Source organism: Patella vulgata, chromosome 3 (genome assembly GCF_932274485.2).
Source record: "Patella vulgata chromosome 3, xgPatVulg1.2, whole genome shotgun sequence".
Taxonomy (NCBI): Eukaryota; Metazoa; Mollusca; class Gastropoda; family Patellidae; genus Patella; species Patella vulgata.
Window position 1 is genome coordinate 41,964,432 of NC_065881.2, and position 18,813 is coordinate 41,983,244.

Genomic DNA, 18,813 nt, shown 5'->3' on the forward strand with positions numbered 1-18,813 from the left:
GAATATAGATTCATTATATTGTTACCTTGACTAATTTCGATGGTGAGGAGAGAGAGAAATGGAGTTTAACGTCCACTCGACACAAACTAGGTCATTTCGGGACTAACATATGGTTTAGCAGTGATAGGAAACCGAAAAACCCGGAGAAAACCCACGAGGTTGGACAGGCGACCCTACTCCTTGCCACGTACAACCGGGGATTCGAAACCACGCCAGTCGACTCAATGACAGGCTTTATGATATAGCGCGTCGATGGTGAGGACTTTCTGCTTAGGCTAAAGAGCGTAAGCAGTTTGATTGCTTTTAATTGAGGTAGAATGTTTAAACTTGATGTAGATGTTCATTAGGTGAATGTCTTGACTGAGTTCAATGATTAACATTTCGAGCTGAAGCTAAGCAGAGCTAATCAATTTCATTAGTTGATGCTTTAAGATAATCTCGATTCTATCTGATAGAGAGTGATGAAACTTAGTGTTTAGTTTGATTGCTCGATACTTTTGAAAAAAATAAATGTGTGATTAATTAATATGTTTCACCTATTAATTTCGGGATTTCGGCGGGGAACATCAGCCTCACTGTTGGCTTGTTTCATAACAAGGAATTGTATTTATTGCAAGCACAATGGTTTTTCCATTTGTTGTCCACATTTGGCTTCATGATTGACATGAAACGTACGGGTATTGTTATATTAGTGAGATGAAGAATCCTGTTGATTTTCAAAAATTTAGATATACTATTCAAAAAAAGTAGGGGATATTTGATTTTGGGGGCATAATACTAAAATATGCAAATGACTACGAAAAAAGTCACTATAGAACCTAACAGAAGAAACATTTCCAGTTACATGTGACGCCCAAACGCACCAATAGCTACCGCATGGAATGCAGGTGATGCTTGGGATCATCATGGGGGTCCAGCCCAAGATTTGCACGACTCTGACTTTGAATGTTACAGTCATTGTGGCATTGAATTCCAGGGTGGAAACATCAGTTTAATTGTTTTAGTGACCAGAAAACAAATTTTGATATGCGTCGGCTTACCCAAAATGAAAGGTTACGTGCCCTTGGCATGCTACAGATCGGCACAACACAGGCGGTTGTGGCGCGGACGATGAATGTTTCTCAGTCTGTCATAAGCAGGCTATGGTCCAGATACCGTGATACACAATCTGTACAGGACAGACCACGCTCAGGTCGACCAAGGGCGACAACTCAAGCCCAGGATCGATTTATCCGTACCTTGGCCTTGAGAAATCGTGTCATCACAGCAAATCAGATCAGCGCTCGTCTTCAAACAGACACTGGTGTGAGAGTGAGTGGCCAGACGATTCGGAATCGACTGCATAGGGGTCACCTTCGCGCCCGACGTCCTCGCGTGATCCCTTGTTTGAGAGATCATCACATTCAGGCAAGACGTCGTTGGTTTGGGGATCGTCAACACTGGGATAATCGACGCTGGAGCAATGTGATGTTTTCAGATGAGTCAAGGTTCACTGTTGATTTTTTGGACAGACGTAAGAGGGTGTGGCGTCGTCGAAACGAGCGCTTCCAAGACGTTAACGTCATCAGACATGATCGATTTGGGGGTGGTTCTGTTATGGTGTGGGGAGGCATCACTGTTGCTGGAAGAACGGCTTTACATGTTGTTGCAGGGCGTGTTACAGGCCAGTACTACCGGGACAACATCTTGGCAGTCCATGTTGTGCCGTTCGCATGACGTCATGGCCGCCGTTTCATCTTCCAGGATGACAACGCAAGATGTCACAGGGCCAGGATCGTTACAGGTTACCTCCAACAACAGAACATCACCACATTACCTTGGCCAGCACTGAGTCCCGACCTCTCCCCCATCGAGCATGTCTGGGACATGCTTGGACAGAGGTTACGTCAACGTCAACAACGTCCTGCCAATGTCCAAGAACTTGCTGCTGCGTTGCAACAGGAATGGGACAATCTGGACCAAAATGACCTTAGACGTCTGATTAGGAGTATGCCACGTCGGATCAATGCTTGTATGGCAAACAGAGGAGAATTTACCCGTTACTGACTTGGTTGTGATGCTGTGGTAACTTTGCTGTTTGACCCCGGGTATCATTTTACCCTTATAATGGTCAGTCTGTGCCTTACTTAGTCTAACGATCATTTGGAATAAATCGATGAATGTGAACTTCATTTCATTTTGTCATTTGTTTCTTCGTCAGTTTCATTAGGTGACTTTAATAACACTTAAAAATCAAATATCCCCTACTTTTTTTGAATAGTTTATAACATATTTTGAATCATGATAATGCTCTGAAAGCTAAAGTTACCCATTGACTTTAAAGCTGCTAATTATCATTTATTTTTTTTGCCCACATTTTCATGTGGACGTATATTGTGGTCGCCCCTGTCCGTCTGTCCACAATTGTTTGTGAACAGTCTACGGGTCGCAATTTTTATTTGATTTCAATGAAACTTGAAATATAGGTTTATCACCCTAAGATCTCGGTTCCTTTCGATATTGGCATGTATCGGTCTGTAACTTCATTGATTATGGCCCCTGATTGTACGAAAAATCACGTTTTTAGCTTGTGAACACTGTAGAGGTCACAATTTTTTATCCGATTTGGTTTAAACTTGAAATGTATGCTTATAACCCAAAGATCTCGGTTTCTTTCGATATTCGGGCATATCGGAACGTAACTTCCTGGACCCTATAGAGGTCATAATTTTTATCCGATTTAAAAAAACATATTATTATATCACCGTTGCACCCTAAGGATGACTGAGTTTGAATTTCGTGAAAATCGGCCCAAAACTGACAAGACAAAATGGTCGCCCTTCAGTCTCAAATAGCGTAAAAATATGGTATATCAAGGTTGTGGACCCTATAGAGGTCACAATTTTACTCCGATTTGGTTTAAACTTGAAATGTATGCTTATAACCCAAAGATCTTGGTTCCTTTTGATATTCGTGCATATCGGAACGTAACTTCCTGAATTATGGCCCCAGATTGTACGAAAAATCACGTTTTTAGCTAGTGGACCCTATAGAGGTCATAATTTTTATCTGATTTAAAAAAACGTATTAATATATCACCGTTGCACCCTAAGGACGACTGAGTTTGAATTTCGTGAAAATCGGCCCAAAACTGACAAGACAAAATGGCCGCCCTTCGTTCTCAAATAGCGTAAAAAATATGGTATATCAAGGTTGTGGACCCTATAGAGGTCACAATTTTTATCCAATTTTGTTGAAACTTGAAATGTAAGTTTATAACCCAAAGATCTCAGTTTCTTTCGATATTTGCGCATATCGAATTGTAATTTCCTGAATTATGGCCCTTGATTGTAGGAAAAATCACTTTCGTTTTAGCTTGTTCTATATCCATCTCGCGAAAATGTGGGCGTATCCTGTCTGGCAGCCGCTGGTTAATCCCTTGCAAAATAAAAGTGGTTAATTCCATTGATATAATGAATTGAAAATTGTCCAACAAACATCACCCTCTGCAGACGATATACACAAGTCGGTGCCAGGTGTTAGGTAAAATCTTTTGATGGACCTCGTTTTAATGTAATTGAATCCAAGATAGTTGAATGAACTTTGATTTGTTATCTTAGATAAAATACAAATAATAAATTTGAGTACATGTTAAAGTGGATTAGGCCATGGAAAATGAGATTTTGTCTGGAAAATACGAAGGAGTATCAGTGGATTTAAATGCATTGTTTATGTTAGAAATTTATATATTCTTGTAAAAGCTTTAGCTACAGGTACCTAGGGAAGAAATGCAATCTGACAGCATTTATGGACTGCTGGATGACATGACTGTATGTTTTGTTGCCTGGCAACCCATATTTTTATGCAATGATGAATTCTTTTTTTTATGAATTTTTAATTTTGGAAATTAACAACATTTAGATGTATTTAAAAATAAATGAAAGCTTATATACTGTTAATGAAAATAATAATTTTGGTGGTTTTGTAAATTATTTATGACAGCATAAGACCTTTTCCCTAAATGACATCAAAATCTAACAAAATTTTGGTACCCCTCTGAGTTTGACAACATGCATTAGTTTAGTATAAATATACAAAACCGGATTGCTTTAATAGTGTCCGAGTGCTAATCATCATTGGTTTATTCCACCAAATAGGGAACATGAATTTGCTTATAAAATTGCATCAAATCTGAATTGGCAGCTTAGTTGGTAATACCAGTCTCATCCTGCTGTAATTATGTTGATCCCATTTAACATTTTTAATTCACTTAAATGTAATATGTAGCATCAAATCTTCAGGATGTAGTTTTTAATATAGATTTTGTCAGAATCCTCTTGACTTTTGGCAAAAGTGGTGGCTAATTAGGCCTGTCTGCCCTTTGGTTACTCTGTTTGCAAGGCAGTAACTTGATTTTTGTGAAATACACAAGTATTATTGGTAAAGTAGTCGATGAATTTCCTTTGGTGTAAATTGTTTTAAAATGCCAATGTTGAATGTAATAATGATAAAAAAATACTAGAAACTGAGATTTTAGACATTCAACTAAGTAAAGGGATTGATCTGGACTTCTGGGCTTTCATTTATGCTGACAGGCCATTTTCAATGATTCAGCTCATTGTTATTCATGTAATCAGTCACTGATTATTCTCATCTGTACTATATTATTAAATATATCAATGAATTGAGATGACAATGAATATGTACAGAGAATATAAATGTAGAACTGAAAAATAGAGAAATGTAAATCTTAACACATATTGGGACTAATATTAAAGATACATTATGTAAGATTTAGGTAAAGAGCTAGGCATTCTTGCTATAATAGTTCGAAAATAGATAATGTAAATTGAATCATTTGAAAATTTCAATCAAATTACTCTATTGCAAGCGAAGATGTTAGCCTTTGAAGGTTTGACAAGACGTGCAATAATTTCAACCACCATACTGGTTGTTCGGAGCTAAGTCTCGCGTCACCATTTTTAGCTTAAATTAAAATATGGCTGAACTGTTCTAATCTATTTAATATCGGAGAAATCTGATGCCATCAAGAGTTGATTATGGCCTGTATAAGATTATTAATGTCTAATAATTTAGAAAACATTTCAGGCCTAAAGAAAGACCTACAATAGGCAGATTTAGCTCTTGCATAATGTATGTTTAATATTCAGCTTTTTTTAATTATTTCACTTGCACACATGCTCTTCAGTAATTGGGGGAAACCAAAGGACCCATGAGGTTTGTTACAGATTGAAGATCTGAAGTGCATGTACACACTGAGCATAATCACCTCTGTTATAAGAATCACAAAAAATTCTCTAGATGATATTTATTTACATTCCTCTACAATAACAGTTTAAATATGTATAGCACAAATCAGATGTTCCAAACAATGTCAGTAATTATTAACAGGTTTTGTCTATTTAAATTTTATCACATAAATTAAGCTTATTTTGTTTCTGGTTTCAATTCAGATTCTGGTGGGGCTAATGCGTCTGCTTCTTCATTAGATGTGCGAAATGTATTAAAAGTTTCCCATGGTGTGGTATATTCAAACTTCCTAAATTCTTGTGTCATTTCAATTGGCTCTACAACACATCTCTTTACTTCTTCATCATACCTCACCTTGATAAATTAATATATTTCAAATTAAAATATAATTAAAAGGCACATGTCAATCACATTGCATTACAAACCACTTGAGATTTACACTATTGGAGACGTACATGTATTTTTATGATTCATAAATGGTATGTAAGAATGTGAATATCTTGGCAATGGCTTCATACATTTCTCATTTTTTTAATATAATCATTTTTATTTCAACATTCACGATCAAATCCTGTAAAACAAAATGCTATTTTAACAATCGGTAAGACCTTCAAAGCACTAATCCCTCTTTAGGATCTATGGAGCTTTACATTAAACGAGAGCATCGCTATTGCTTTAATATACGTCCGCATTCCTACTTTGACTCATATGATACTTTTTAAAATAAAGTGGGTGTGACAACGCCCCTGGGGGTTGGGACATGCACCAAAATAAATAGTTGCTATTATTCCAAGATGATCCATTCAGATTCAGAATTGCAGCCTGTAGACAACCGCAGAAATTGGGCGTGGCTCTGCCCCTAGGGGTTGGACATGGACCAATATAAATAGGTACAACCCTATGATGGATCATACGGAATTGGATCCAAATATGTTAATAATTGCAACCTGTAGATTATTTTCAGACAAAATATTAACAGAGGGGGCGGACCATTTACCAAAATCAATAGCTGTCATCCTTGGTGTATAAGGAATAAGCATACGAAGTTCCAAGATAATCCATTCAGAATTGTGACCTTCAGACGCTAAACACAAAAAAAATAGGCTGGGGTCTGGACATGCACCAAAATCAATACATAGTCGCCGCCCTCAGGCTATAAGGAATACATATGCCAAATTTGAAGATGATCCATTCAGAATTGCGGCCACAATACGATAACCACAAAAATTGGGCGTGGTTCTGTCCTTAGGAGTCGGGACATGCACCAAAATCAATAGTTGCCATCCTTAGGCTAAAGGAATACGTCCACCAAGTTCCAAGATGATCCATTAAAAATTTGGGCCTGTAAGCAACACAGACACACAAAGCAAAAATGGGTGTGGCTCAGCCCCTGGGGGACAGGCATTCACCAAAAACAATCGGATCATCCTTAGCGTATAAGGAATAGGTATGCAAAGTGTCAAAAGGATCTGTAAAGAATTGCGACCTGTAGGCGACCACCACAAAAATTGGTGTGGCTCTGTCCCAGGGGGTTGGACATGCACCAAAAATAATAGAGGTCATCCTCAGGGTATAAGGAACAAGCCAACAGTGAGGCTGATGTCCAAAATAAATAGATGACACATATTAATTAATCGCATATTTATTTTTTTCCAAGAGTATCAAGCAATCAAACAGATTATCACCTATACACTAAGTTTCATCACTCTCGATCATTGAACTCAGTTGAAGACATCAAGTTTAAACATTTTACCTCAATTAAAAGCAGAGTTGTTATGTTCCAATGGCTTGACCAATCAAATTGCTTATCTCTTGTTAGCCTTAGCAGAAAATTCTCATCATCGAACCTAGTCAAGGTAATGATATAATGAATCTATACTTGGGAGTTTCATCACTCTCACTTAATTATAACAAAAGTTAATGTGCCCCAAAGCATCAGCCAATCAGATTGCCTATCTCTGCTTACCGTAAGCAGACAATGTTAATCATCGAACTAGATCAAGGCATTCACCTAATGAACACCTACAAGTTTGAACATTCTACCTCAATTAGATTGAAGGAGAGTTACTGTGTTTCAAAGTCTCGACCAATCAAACACCTACATCAAGTTTGAAAGTTCTAGCTCAATTAGAAGGAGAGTTATTGTGTTCCAAAGTCTCTGCCAATCAAATTGCTTATTGCTCTGCAGAAAGGAAAGGGCTCATTATCGAACTTAGTCAAGGTATTGATGTGATAAAATTATACACCAAGTGTCCTCACTCTCACTAAATTAGAACTTAAGTTATTATGTCCCAAAGACTCAACCAATCAAATTGCTTATCTCTGCTTAGCCTAAACAGAAAATGCTCATCTTTGAACTCCATCGATGCATTGACCTAATAAACACCTACACCAAGATTGAACATTCTACCTCAATTAGGAGGAGAGTTATTGTGTTCCAAAGTCTCGGCCAATCAAATTGCTTATCGCTCTGTTTACCCTGAGCAGAAAATGATCATTACCGAAAGTAGTCAAGGTATTGATGTAATGAAACTATACCCCAAGTTTCATCACTCTCACTTAATTAGAACTAAAGTTATCGAGTCCCAAAGCATCAACCAATCAAATTGCTTATCTCTGCTCATCTTTGAACACCATCAAGGCATTGACCTAATAAACACTTACACCAAGTTTGAACATTCTAGCTCAATTAGAAGGAGAGTTATTGTGTCCCAAAAAGTGTGATGGACGGACAGACGGACGAACCTATTTTAATAGTCCCCTGCTTTCTTCGAAAGGCCGGGGACAATAAGTATGAAAAGTTTTCAAGATGTAGGGCTGTAGATGACACACAAAGAGAAAATGGGCGTAGCTCTGCCCCCGGGGGTTGGGCATGCACCAAAAACAATAGGGGTGATCCTTAGGGTATAAGGAATAAGTATCCAAAGTTTCAAGATTATCTGTTAAGAAATGCGTCCTGTATATGACAAACAACCAAATACAAAAAATGGGCGTGGCTCTGCCCCTGAGGGTCGGGCATGTACCAAAAACAATAGGGATCATCCTTATGGTATGTAAAGTATCAAGACAATCCATAAAGAATTGTGCCCTGTAGGCAACCCACATAGACACACACACAGGGGTGACGGCATAATACGTCCACATTATGAATGTGGATGTATAAAAAGTAGAACAACCCATAAGAATTTATGATTTACCAGACTTAAGCCTTGTCAAACAGAGACTAATTATTACATTATACACAACTGAGACTGCCAGACCAGCAGTTCACTGATCTCAAGTTGCATAATTGTAATCAAATGGGTGTCTAGGCAAAAATGATATAATTTAGAAAAATAACTGTATAGACTAAACCAATCAAAAACTTAGCTGTCTTGAATTTTATCATCTGTTGAGGACCTACTGATAATTGGAAGATGATCAACTACATGTAATCATGTGTTAAAAAGACTCTTACCTCAACATATCCTGATAGAGGGAAATCTTTTCTGAAGGGATGACCCTCAAATCCATAATCTGTTAAAATTCTCCTCAGATCAGGGTGATTTGCAAAGAATACACCATACATATCCCATATCTGCAAATTTACATTGTCAATTAGTCTGCTGTAAGATATTACTAAGAATCATCTATCATTCTTCATTTTTCAAAAAATGACTGTTATCAGAACATATAATTGACACAGAATTTGAAATTTTGATAGTTGAAATGGCAATGTACCGCTACCTTCACTCCCTTTTAGGAAGGTTGTTACTACTGGTTCATTCCATATCAACTGGCCTTAAACTAAGAAATCCGAAATTGTACCTCTCTAGGTTGGAAACTCGCTGAGATATGGCCATGTGAAATTAAGGAACTGAAACGGATCATAAATTCAGTATTTTTTTTCTAAGGTTTTCGGATGCTTTAAACTCACATTTCTAATAGGACTAGAACTCTCTAACTTTGTAATCTGAGACAACTTTTGGTGTAGATGATGAATTTAGCATCACACTGTCTGCGCCACCAGACGGCAAAATGTGGAACAAATGAACTATTCACTTTTATTGTCAGGATTTCCACAGCCTCTGGCAAAGTCACTATTGCATACACAACCACCAGAATTGGCATAGTTCATGTCAATTTGTCTTATATCAGTTTACAAAAGATTCCGAGCCAATGGGATGTAATCATTTTGGATATACATTGTATTGTTCTAATTTAATTTGCCTCCAAAATGAGTACAAAATGGTTAATACGCTTCACGAATTGGAATAATGGGTTTTGACGATCAGATTAAAATTATTTCTGAAAGACTTAGACCCCTCATATTTGACATGTTAGATCAACTCTTAACATAGAATAAGAATAAGGACTCTTTTGGGATCCAGGGAGTATCATTTCGATTTAGTTTTGCTTTAAAAACGGGTGAAAACTTGTTTTGTCTGCTTAGTTTCACTATCACTAGACGCCTCAAAACTACAGGCTGCAATTCTTAACGCATCATCTTGAAACTATAAATACTAATTTTTCCTTATACCCTACTGATGTTCCCTATTGTTTTTGGTGCGTGCCCACTGTGTCAGTTTGTCGCCTACAAGCCACAATTTTTAATGGTTTCTTTTGAAGTTGTGCATACTTATTCCTTATGCCCTAAGAATGATTGCTATTGTTTTTTTGTGCATGACCAACACTCCAGTGGCGGACAGCACGCCTATTTTTTCTTTGTGTGTCTGTGTGTTTTGATCATCTTGAAAACTTTTCATACTTATTCCTTATACATGTACCTTTAGGATGACAGCTATTATTTTTGGTGCATGCCCGACCCTCGGGCACAGCAAAGCCCATTTTTTTATGTTTATCGCCTAGGGGTCGCAATTCAGAATGGATCATCCTGGAACTTGACAGGGGTCGGGCATACACGAAAAGTTCAGAATTGCAGCCTGTGGAAGATAACACAAAAATCTGGTGTTGGCGTGCCCCTGAGGGGATGGGCATGCACCAACAATAATAACAGTCATCCATTGGGTGTAAGGAATATATATGAATAGTTTTCAAGACAATCCAGCTTTCTAAGCAGACAAAACAAGTTTTCCCCTGTTTTTGAAAGCAAAAATAAATTGAAACGATACTCCCTGCAGCCCAAATGAGTCTATATTCTTATTCTATTTGATAAGTTGATCTAAAATGACAAATATGAGGTGCCTAAGTCTTTCAGAAGTAATTTTAATCTGATTGTCAAAGCCCAATATTCCAATTTGTAAAGCGGAATAACCATTTGTTTCTCATTTGGGAGGCCAAATAAAAATTAGAACAATACAATGTAGATCCAAAATGATTGCATATTCATAATCTACGCAAACATTTACTCTAAATAAACACGTTTGAGGAGTATAGGTCATTTAGAAGTAATTTTACAATCAATATGAAAAGTCAACAATTTTGGTAACAGTCATTAAAACTTCATCACTGCACAGATTTCAAGTGCCAATTAAAAATATAAGCCATCAAATACACAAGATGGACTTCAATGTATGTTAAAGTAGGGTAATTGAAGTTTTATTATCAAACTTTTTCAGAATTTTAACCTCTGTCCCACATGGCCAAAAATGAAGGTGAAAATGGGTATATTTTGTACACTTTCAGTGTGCACTAAATTTCGAGACTGAATATTTGGAAAAGTATATATCCCATCGACTCAGAATCTTTTGTAAACTGATATAAGACAAACTGACATTAACTATGCCAATTTTGGAGGTTGTGTATGCAATAGTGACTTTGCCAGTGGTTGTGGAAATCCTGAAAAAAAAAGTGAATTGTTCATTTGTTCCACATTTTGCAAGAACAGTATGCATTGGACAATAAGTGATGCTAAATTCACCACAATCTACACCAAATGTTGTCATAGATTACAAAGTTAGAGACTTCTACTCCTATTCGAAATGTGAGTTTAAAGCACCCGAAAACCTGAAAAAAATTACTGAATTTATGAGCTAGAGAGGCATAATTTTGGATTTGTTAGCTTAAGTCCATGTACTATAACATATTTTTTAGAATTTTTTTGGAGCGGGTAATGTTCCCAACTATCCGCAATTTGGTCCACTTGACATGGAATGACCCTACTATCTTGATTTAATATTACATTAGACAAAGACCCTGTCATATTACACATACCTCTCTTTCATACCAATTGGCACCAGCAAAAACAGAACATATTGAATCTACAGGTGTTAATTCATCTGTGTATGTCTTGACTTTAATACGAGAATTATAACTCAGTGATAAAAACATATATACTATCTGTAAACAAAATGGACAACAAATAATATACAGTACACATATGTAACATTTCAGATAAAATGACATTATTCAGGCACTTTATTTTGGGGATGGAATAATTTTCCCAGTTTTCTTTTCGTATTCACTGAAAGGTTTTTTTTTCATCATTTAGTCAGTGCTGTAGACCCCCCGGCTCGTATGACTATGTATGTAACCATACTAGCGGTATGGTGCATTGATTCTTACCTCAAATCTATATTGTCTTGTAGGAACATCCACACCAGCTATATCTACTATGTTCAGGAATTGGCCATTATGATGATCTTTAAGAAAAGTTACGACTTGGACAATGCCTTCTGGGTGAATTAACAATTCCAATTCATCACCAGAAGTAACTTGAGCTGTCTGAATATATTTTGGCAAGCATTCTCCGCAATAAGCACCAAAATCAGAAAGGGTTTTTTTCAATACAGGATTTTCTGGTCTAACTGTAGCTGAAAAAAAAAAGAACCAAATTTGATCGCTCATCCTAACCTGAAAATAAAAAGTAGAGAGAGCAACCATCCACTTGCCTCCGACAAATTACATGTCAATGACTAGGATATGTCACTGTACACTTTGTATACTTCAATCCTCATCTAATTGCCTTCCAATAAAATCTTGTTTTCCTGTCCTCTTATGTCAAGGTCTACAATGTAAAATTGTGTACATTCCACACCTCTGAGCATACAGTGAGCATTCTCTAATCTCAGAATTAATAAATTTTAAATTGCATCCTCTTCAAATCAATATGAATCTATCAGATATTTTTAATCTCTGCATCCTTTTTATCTGTTTTACTAGCATGGAGAGTTTTAATAAGTTTATTCATTACAACATTGACAATTTAAGTCTAAATTTCTTACTTACGTTTAATACTCTCACTTTTGGTAACCTGAGTTGATTGAAGGCGACACACTGCTGATGCTAAAACTTGTCTCTGAAAAACTATTTAAAAAATAAAAATATTAAAACACTAATTTAGAATTTATGTTGGCGAAATGAAACAACATAATTTGTGCTAATGTTTTCACAACCGAAGTTGCTCTTCAGGCATTTATTATAAAATATATATATATATATATGTTAAAATATTATAAAACCAGTGTTGAAATCAGTTTGTGTTGTCATACCTTTTATCTTTTTATCGTTTACCGTGCAACAAAGTAGTGCAGCTTTACGATTGTGCCAATACTTTTGGATACATGTTTGTATGTTCATATGTGAAGTCTTAAACATACATTATGCAAGAGCTAAATCTGATTATTGCTAGTCTTAATTTAGGCTTCAGATGTTATAGAAATTATAAATTAGATCTTTATTTAAACAACAAGCCAAAAATCAACTCTGTAGACCCACGGATAGCTCGGCTACAGCTTGGATTTAAATAGGATTTCAATGATTGATTAAATTAAAAATGGAGCCATGCGGAGATTATTAACCATTACGTTGACGTCATCAGTTAGATCGAGGCTAAATGATAGAGTGTACGAAGCGAGGCCGCAGTTGAGCGATGCCGCATGTCAGTCAATTTGATTGAAAGTTTGATATATACGGCCTTGATATTATGTTGAGTTGTGGTTAAAATGAGAGTTTGGATGTTTGTATTATACGCTCTTTTGTCACTTGCGTTAACAGAAAAATTATGGAAATTGATAAACATCGCAGCTAACATCACCCCAGTTGAATTGCAGTCCCATTGGATCACTGTATAGTGTTTCCTATTTGTCTGCTTCGGGAGTCATGTAGTCACGTTTCAGTACAAGAGTACACGCAGGCTAACAAGAAGTCGGCTATAATTATGCCTCATTGATTTGGTCCATTCCTTTCAAACTTTCGCTTCTTATCTATATAATAAAAGTCTTATTTTTAATTTGTAGTAAAAATAAATGTGATACGAATTGAACTGCAACCCTGTCTCATGCCATTGAAAACGTTACTTGATAATCGAAATTATGTAGGTGGAGTTAACGCCTGTCAATCAAACAATCGGCCAAGGTGAAGATATATTTGACTACCATTTCTAGTCAAATATTACAACGATGATAACTTTGTTCAGAATATATTCTTCTTTCATCGTCTACTTTTGAACTGTTATAGCAAGAATGGCCAACTCTCTATAAAAATCTCAGATAATGTATCTTTAAGTTCTTTGCTTTTTATAAAGCAACTGTGTGCAGGAGTATTCATTCATAACTAAATATTGTTTCATACTGTATGACAGTTTCCTTCACAATCTTCTGCTTAGTTCTATATCTAAGGATTTTAAATTAAAGGGACTATCCCAGTGATGGGATTTTGCCCGTATATTCCGGACATGTCCGACGCTATTTTCCGAACGTCGTAAATTGTCCGACCAGGAATATGCCGAATCAGACATCGTAAATAATATTCAAAATTCCAAAATTAATATAGTGTACTGAGTGTATAACTACCACTCAACCCGATTATCGTTGATAATAGGCTGGATTGATTAGGTAATTAAGTGATCAACGTATTTATCGTTTTATACGGTCTATACACATACCTTGACTAACTACTTAATCTGCCTTGATTGACTGACTTAATTCTTTGTCGGACAAGTCATCAATTCAATCCTGAACAGAAGTCATTGCTTCTCCTTTGTCAGCCTATATATCAATCCAATAAACTTTATCTATATGATTAACCCGTGATTTCTCCATAGTCTCACGTTTTAATCTCCTTGATGTCGGCTGTAGACATTAGTCATATATGTCACATATCCTAATAGTATATAACACCCCAAATCAATATACATTGTGTCCGATAACTTGTCTGTTAAATGTATCGACTTATGACCCGAAAAATATGGTAATTTTGGGGGAATTTGAAACCGGTATACGGATGGGCAGTAGTCGGCACGCTTTCATTCTATGGTATTACGATGTCATGTAATTTTGTAGGAATATTATTGACATAAATTTGAATACCGTACGGGAATTAAATTTGAAAAATAACGAGGTGCACCTATTTTTTTTATTACGTATGAATTTGAATATTTTGTTGACACGTGATTCTTAATTGTGGTTTGAAAACGCCTGCTTAAATAACGATAAGAGTTATGTCCCTTTATTTTCGGGAAGAAAATGTCCGACAACTAAAATTTTGAAATCCCATCACTGGACTATCCCTTATTTGAACAGAGTCTCAAAAATAAAAGTCTTGAGTATGTATGAAATTTAAACGCCAAAATATCGAGATATGGTGTATTGACCGTATCTCAAAATTTAAGCTCAAAATATTGAGTCGTTTGGACGTGACCATCAAAACTGCTTATCCGGACACGTAACCCTTTTAAGATTTCGGATAATTTTTTCGTTGGGAGACCTGATAATCGATTCCCGTTCATTGAGAGGTCTATACAGTGAATGACCCAAATGCTGTACTTGATAATGAAAGGTACATTTCACCGACACATTATTTTTATACAGAAAATGTCTGGTTTTATCTTAGGTAGAGGATTTTCAGGGATTTTAAAACAAAATTAAACAGTTTTATTCTCAAAAAAATTATCGGGATTAGCCCTTTAAGCTTCAATGCATAAGCTTCTGTTGACCTCCTTACTGTTCTGATTGTAAAGAGAAGATCAATTCTAACTAAAACCAAACACCTCCAACAGACCAATTAGCAACTTTTTCTTGTATTAGCATGGGGGAAACAGAGGGTTTCGTAAATATTTGTTATGCATGTACATGTATAGTGCATTTGTATATTCTCTCTTAAAGCTTACTCGGGCCTACAGGTATGTGCCAGACCTCTATGTACATTTAAGTTAGCGACCCACATTAAGTGGGGTATTAAAAACAGCAGCAAAACCCATCCAGTTTTGTTTGAATAGATTAGCGTCTTTAAAATAATATTTATTTGAACATCCTAACAATTGCCTACTATAGCAACAGGCAATAATGACTCAAGTGAGTAAGCTAGATTAGGCTGACCTTAAAAATATCTTTGTTTCACCAAACCCGACCCACAATCGAGGAGAAGGGTCGGTAGGTCGGTTTTTTTTTCAGATTTTTTTTTAAAGTCAGAGAAATCAATACAGAAAACTTATTAGCTGTATACTACAGATTCATTAATTTTGTTTAATGAATTTGGGGTCTGACGTAAAAAGTAACGAACTGAAAGTTTTTATTAAACTTAAGAGCTAATTTGACAGCTTAATAATTTTCCGGGTGGAAACATTCGTCTTCTTTATTGGCAAACAAATCAATGACATCGGGATTTTTCGTGATGCCCGACTCGCACACGATTAGCCACGAACTTGAAGTGTGAAACTCCTTCAACACGTTTTTAACGATAGTGCGCGTTGTGCTTTCATTTTTCTCGAAAACGGATATTGAAAATATCGTCGTCATGTTTAAAACTACGCACCACAGACATAGAGGCAGAATTATTTCGTGGGAATGGACGTGTATTCGTCTGCAACCATTTTGTTGAGAAGCGACACCTATGACGCTTTCGTCTTGATCAACCAGTTTCAATAATGAATCAAACCATAGCCATAGTATAGGGAAATAACTCTCATGATATATTTCAGGTTGACACACAAAATAAAATAAAAAGATCGTGGAAAAGTGCAATAAAATAATTTAAGTCGGGGGTGGTTTTAGTTAGTCGGTCGCGTTAGGCGAAACAAAGATATTTTTAAGGTCAGCCTTATAGTAATCAAAACACACTTGTAGTTGTAGATAACATGTGCTGAAATAGAAAGGAATAGCAGCTTAAAAAATTACCATTCTGATTCTCAATGACAGATAACTGTCAAACTAGTATAAAAAAATAAAAGGTTTAGGGGACAGATCACTAGCGTGGGTGGTAAGTGGTGGGATGGCCTAGTGCTGTAGTGGTCTAGAGTGTCACGCTAAGATAATAAAAATGAACATATGACAACTTGTCTGCGATATCTGATGAAGCAGACGTTAAACACCAAGAACAGCAACAATCACTAGTGTCCATGTATGTTAATTTGTACTGCCAGTGCCACTTGCATTTATTAGGAATTTCAGGTCACGTGACATTAACGTGAGAGCTGACAGCCAGCGGCTAAAATACAGCCCACTTCAATCTACGATTCTGAATAACTATTTTATTTATATGCTGGACTGCCGACAACCAGTATCGCAGCGCAATTTGCGATACATATGAGAGAGAGAGAAAGAGAGAAATGGGGTTTAACGTCCACTCGACACAAACTAGGTCATTTCGGGACTAACATGGTTTAATTTTATTAACATAATTCGCTTGCGCGTAGGGGTCTTTAGCAGTGGGAGGAAACCGGAAGACCCAGAGAAAACCGACGAGGTTGGACAGGCGACCCTACTCCTTGCCACGTACAACCGGGGATTCGAGCGATACATATGCACTGATACGCTAAAAGTTTTACTTAAAATTATGAAAATAAACACTAAATTAGTGATCCAAGATATTGCTGAGGACGGAAACTCCCGTGGAAAGTGGCAATTCCTGGAAATCGGCACCGTCTCGTAATCCAAAGGGACCCAACTCCATCACAATACGGGCACAGACTACAGTTAATACCTCAACTGACTTTGACATAAGAAAATGTTGCTTGTTGTTCAGTGTGTATTATTAGATTTATAAATGTAATTTAAAATGCAGATGCAGTTTTTGAAAATTGAATTAATACAGTCCATTATAGTTGACAGCATTTAGTGTTCCATAATATTTGGGAAGAAAATATATTTGTATGGTCTGTTGCATAAAGGTATTATTTTAATTTATCAGGATTGTGTACGAATGATGAGTGTGAGATTAAAATATATACATTAATAAATCATAAATACATAAACATACAGTTTGGTATGCATAATAATATTGCTGTGCTGGCTATATAAACTTTAAATCTTTTTGTATTTTCAGTAGTATGGTAAACCTGTGTTTTGGTACCTAGGGGAGTGTCAGCTTTGGAAGAAAAATATATTTCATGTTGATTTATTTAATACAGTTAGCTACATAATATAATAAATATGATCCTGATTGATAAATAATTTGTTTGTTTTGGGTTTTTTTTTTTTGGGGGGGGGGGGGTGAAGGGGTGGTGGTGGGGGGACAATATTTTCATTTTATTTTTATAATTAGTTTATACTATTCTGTTTTGAATACTCTACGACAAATTTTTGTTTTTAAATATTTTGATTATATTGTATCATTATTGATTATAATTATGTTTAGTTCAAGTTATTATTTAATTTTCTGTGCCGGTATTTCAAACCTCAGAAAATAAACTATTTAAGGTATGTGTCATGTGCTTGTATGGCTGTGTTGATACATAAATAAGCTTCATCTTGATGAGATAATTATGTCTCGGGGGGGGGGGGGGGGGTCTGCCAGTTGGTGTTACTAAACGGGCACTCGGGCAGTAACTCTGTCAATTCTGCTCCGATTTTAAAAAAATTGGTGTTGTTACAATGCTGAGATGTGTAGCTTTGGGAAAATAACAAGGTTATCGACAACAAATTAATATTTAAAAATAACTAGTTCAAGTTTACGTAATTATTATTATTTAATCTTCTGTACAGTTATTGCAAACATTAGAAAATAAACTTCCCGGGCTATGTGTAATGTGTTTGTATGATTGTGTTGGTGCGTAAATATCCTTTATTTTGGTGAAATAATTATGTCTCTACGACCTTTGGTTTCAGAGATATGAAGTGGGGTTGAAAATTGAAGCAAAATGAAAATGGCCAATTTCGCGAACAACAAGAGGTCTGCCAGTTCGTGTTACTAAATAGGCATTAACACAGTCTCAGTCAATTCTGCTCCGATTTACATAAACTTCTGAAGAAGAAAATAATATTTAAAAATAGCTGCCGGTCGCTAAAATAATTAAAATCATTAATAATATTAGATTTAGATCTACTGAGACTACTCTAGTTATTACAGGCCTATTTTATTCCTGGAATTGTAAACATTTGCCACGATGCAATACATTTTTTTTTTCTTTTTAACTTTTCAGTGAAAAAATTTCTGGTTAAGAAAATCGACCACGATTTTTATTACACCAAAGTAATACCTGGATTCTTAGACAAATTAGAAACAACTGGTCTCAAAATTTGACACAGCCTGGACGCCATTTTCGACCTTCAAGGACAAGTCATTGATATTATCAAATTCCATATCAAATTTGGTTAAACAGGGTTAGAGAGATATATTGAATTGAGTGATATTCATCATTATAATTTAGGTTTTTACAAACTGCGACAATGATAGTGCGGACCTGAC

General features: G+C 36.1%; 1 protein-coding gene across 1 annotated transcript; it reads right to left on the reverse strand.

Moving 5' to 3' along the window:
• Nucleotides 1-5,293: 5,293 nt before the first annotated feature.
• Nucleotides 5,294-18,737, reverse strand: LOC126816085 (NADH dehydrogenase [ubiquinone] iron-sulfur protein 3, mitochondrial). Its single transcript, XM_050542281.2, has 6 exons — nucleotides 18,605-18,737; nucleotides 12,418-12,495; nucleotides 11,755-12,002; nucleotides 11,404-11,529; nucleotides 8,708-8,827; nucleotides 5,294-5,604 (listed from the first exon to the last, which is right to left on the reverse strand). Exons 1-6 carry the CDS (start codon nucleotides 18,663-18,665, stop codon nucleotides 5,428-5,430), a joined length of 810 nt encoding a protein of 269 aa, XP_050398238.1. The 5' UTR covers nucleotides 18,666-18,737; the 3' UTR covers nucleotides 5,294-5,427.
• Between the last annotated feature and the right edge of the window lie 76 nt (nucleotides 18,738-18,813).

What these genes read in the sequence shown, in the direction of transcription:
- LOC126816085 (XM_050542281.2), bottom strand. Translation starts at nt 18,665, where the DNA reads ATGGCGTCCAGGCTGTGTCAAATTTTGAGACCAGTTGTTTCTAATTTG. An exon ending in CCAATTGGTATGAAAGAGAG is followed by an intron (nt 8,828 to 11,403) that starts GTATGTGTAATA and finishes GTAAATTTGCAG; the next exon opens with ATATGGGATATGTATGGTGT. An exon ending in CTCTATCAGGATATGTTGAG is followed by an intron (nt 5,605 to 8,707) that starts GTAAGAGTCTTT and finishes TAATTTATCAAG; the next exon opens with GTGAGGTATGATGAAGAAGT.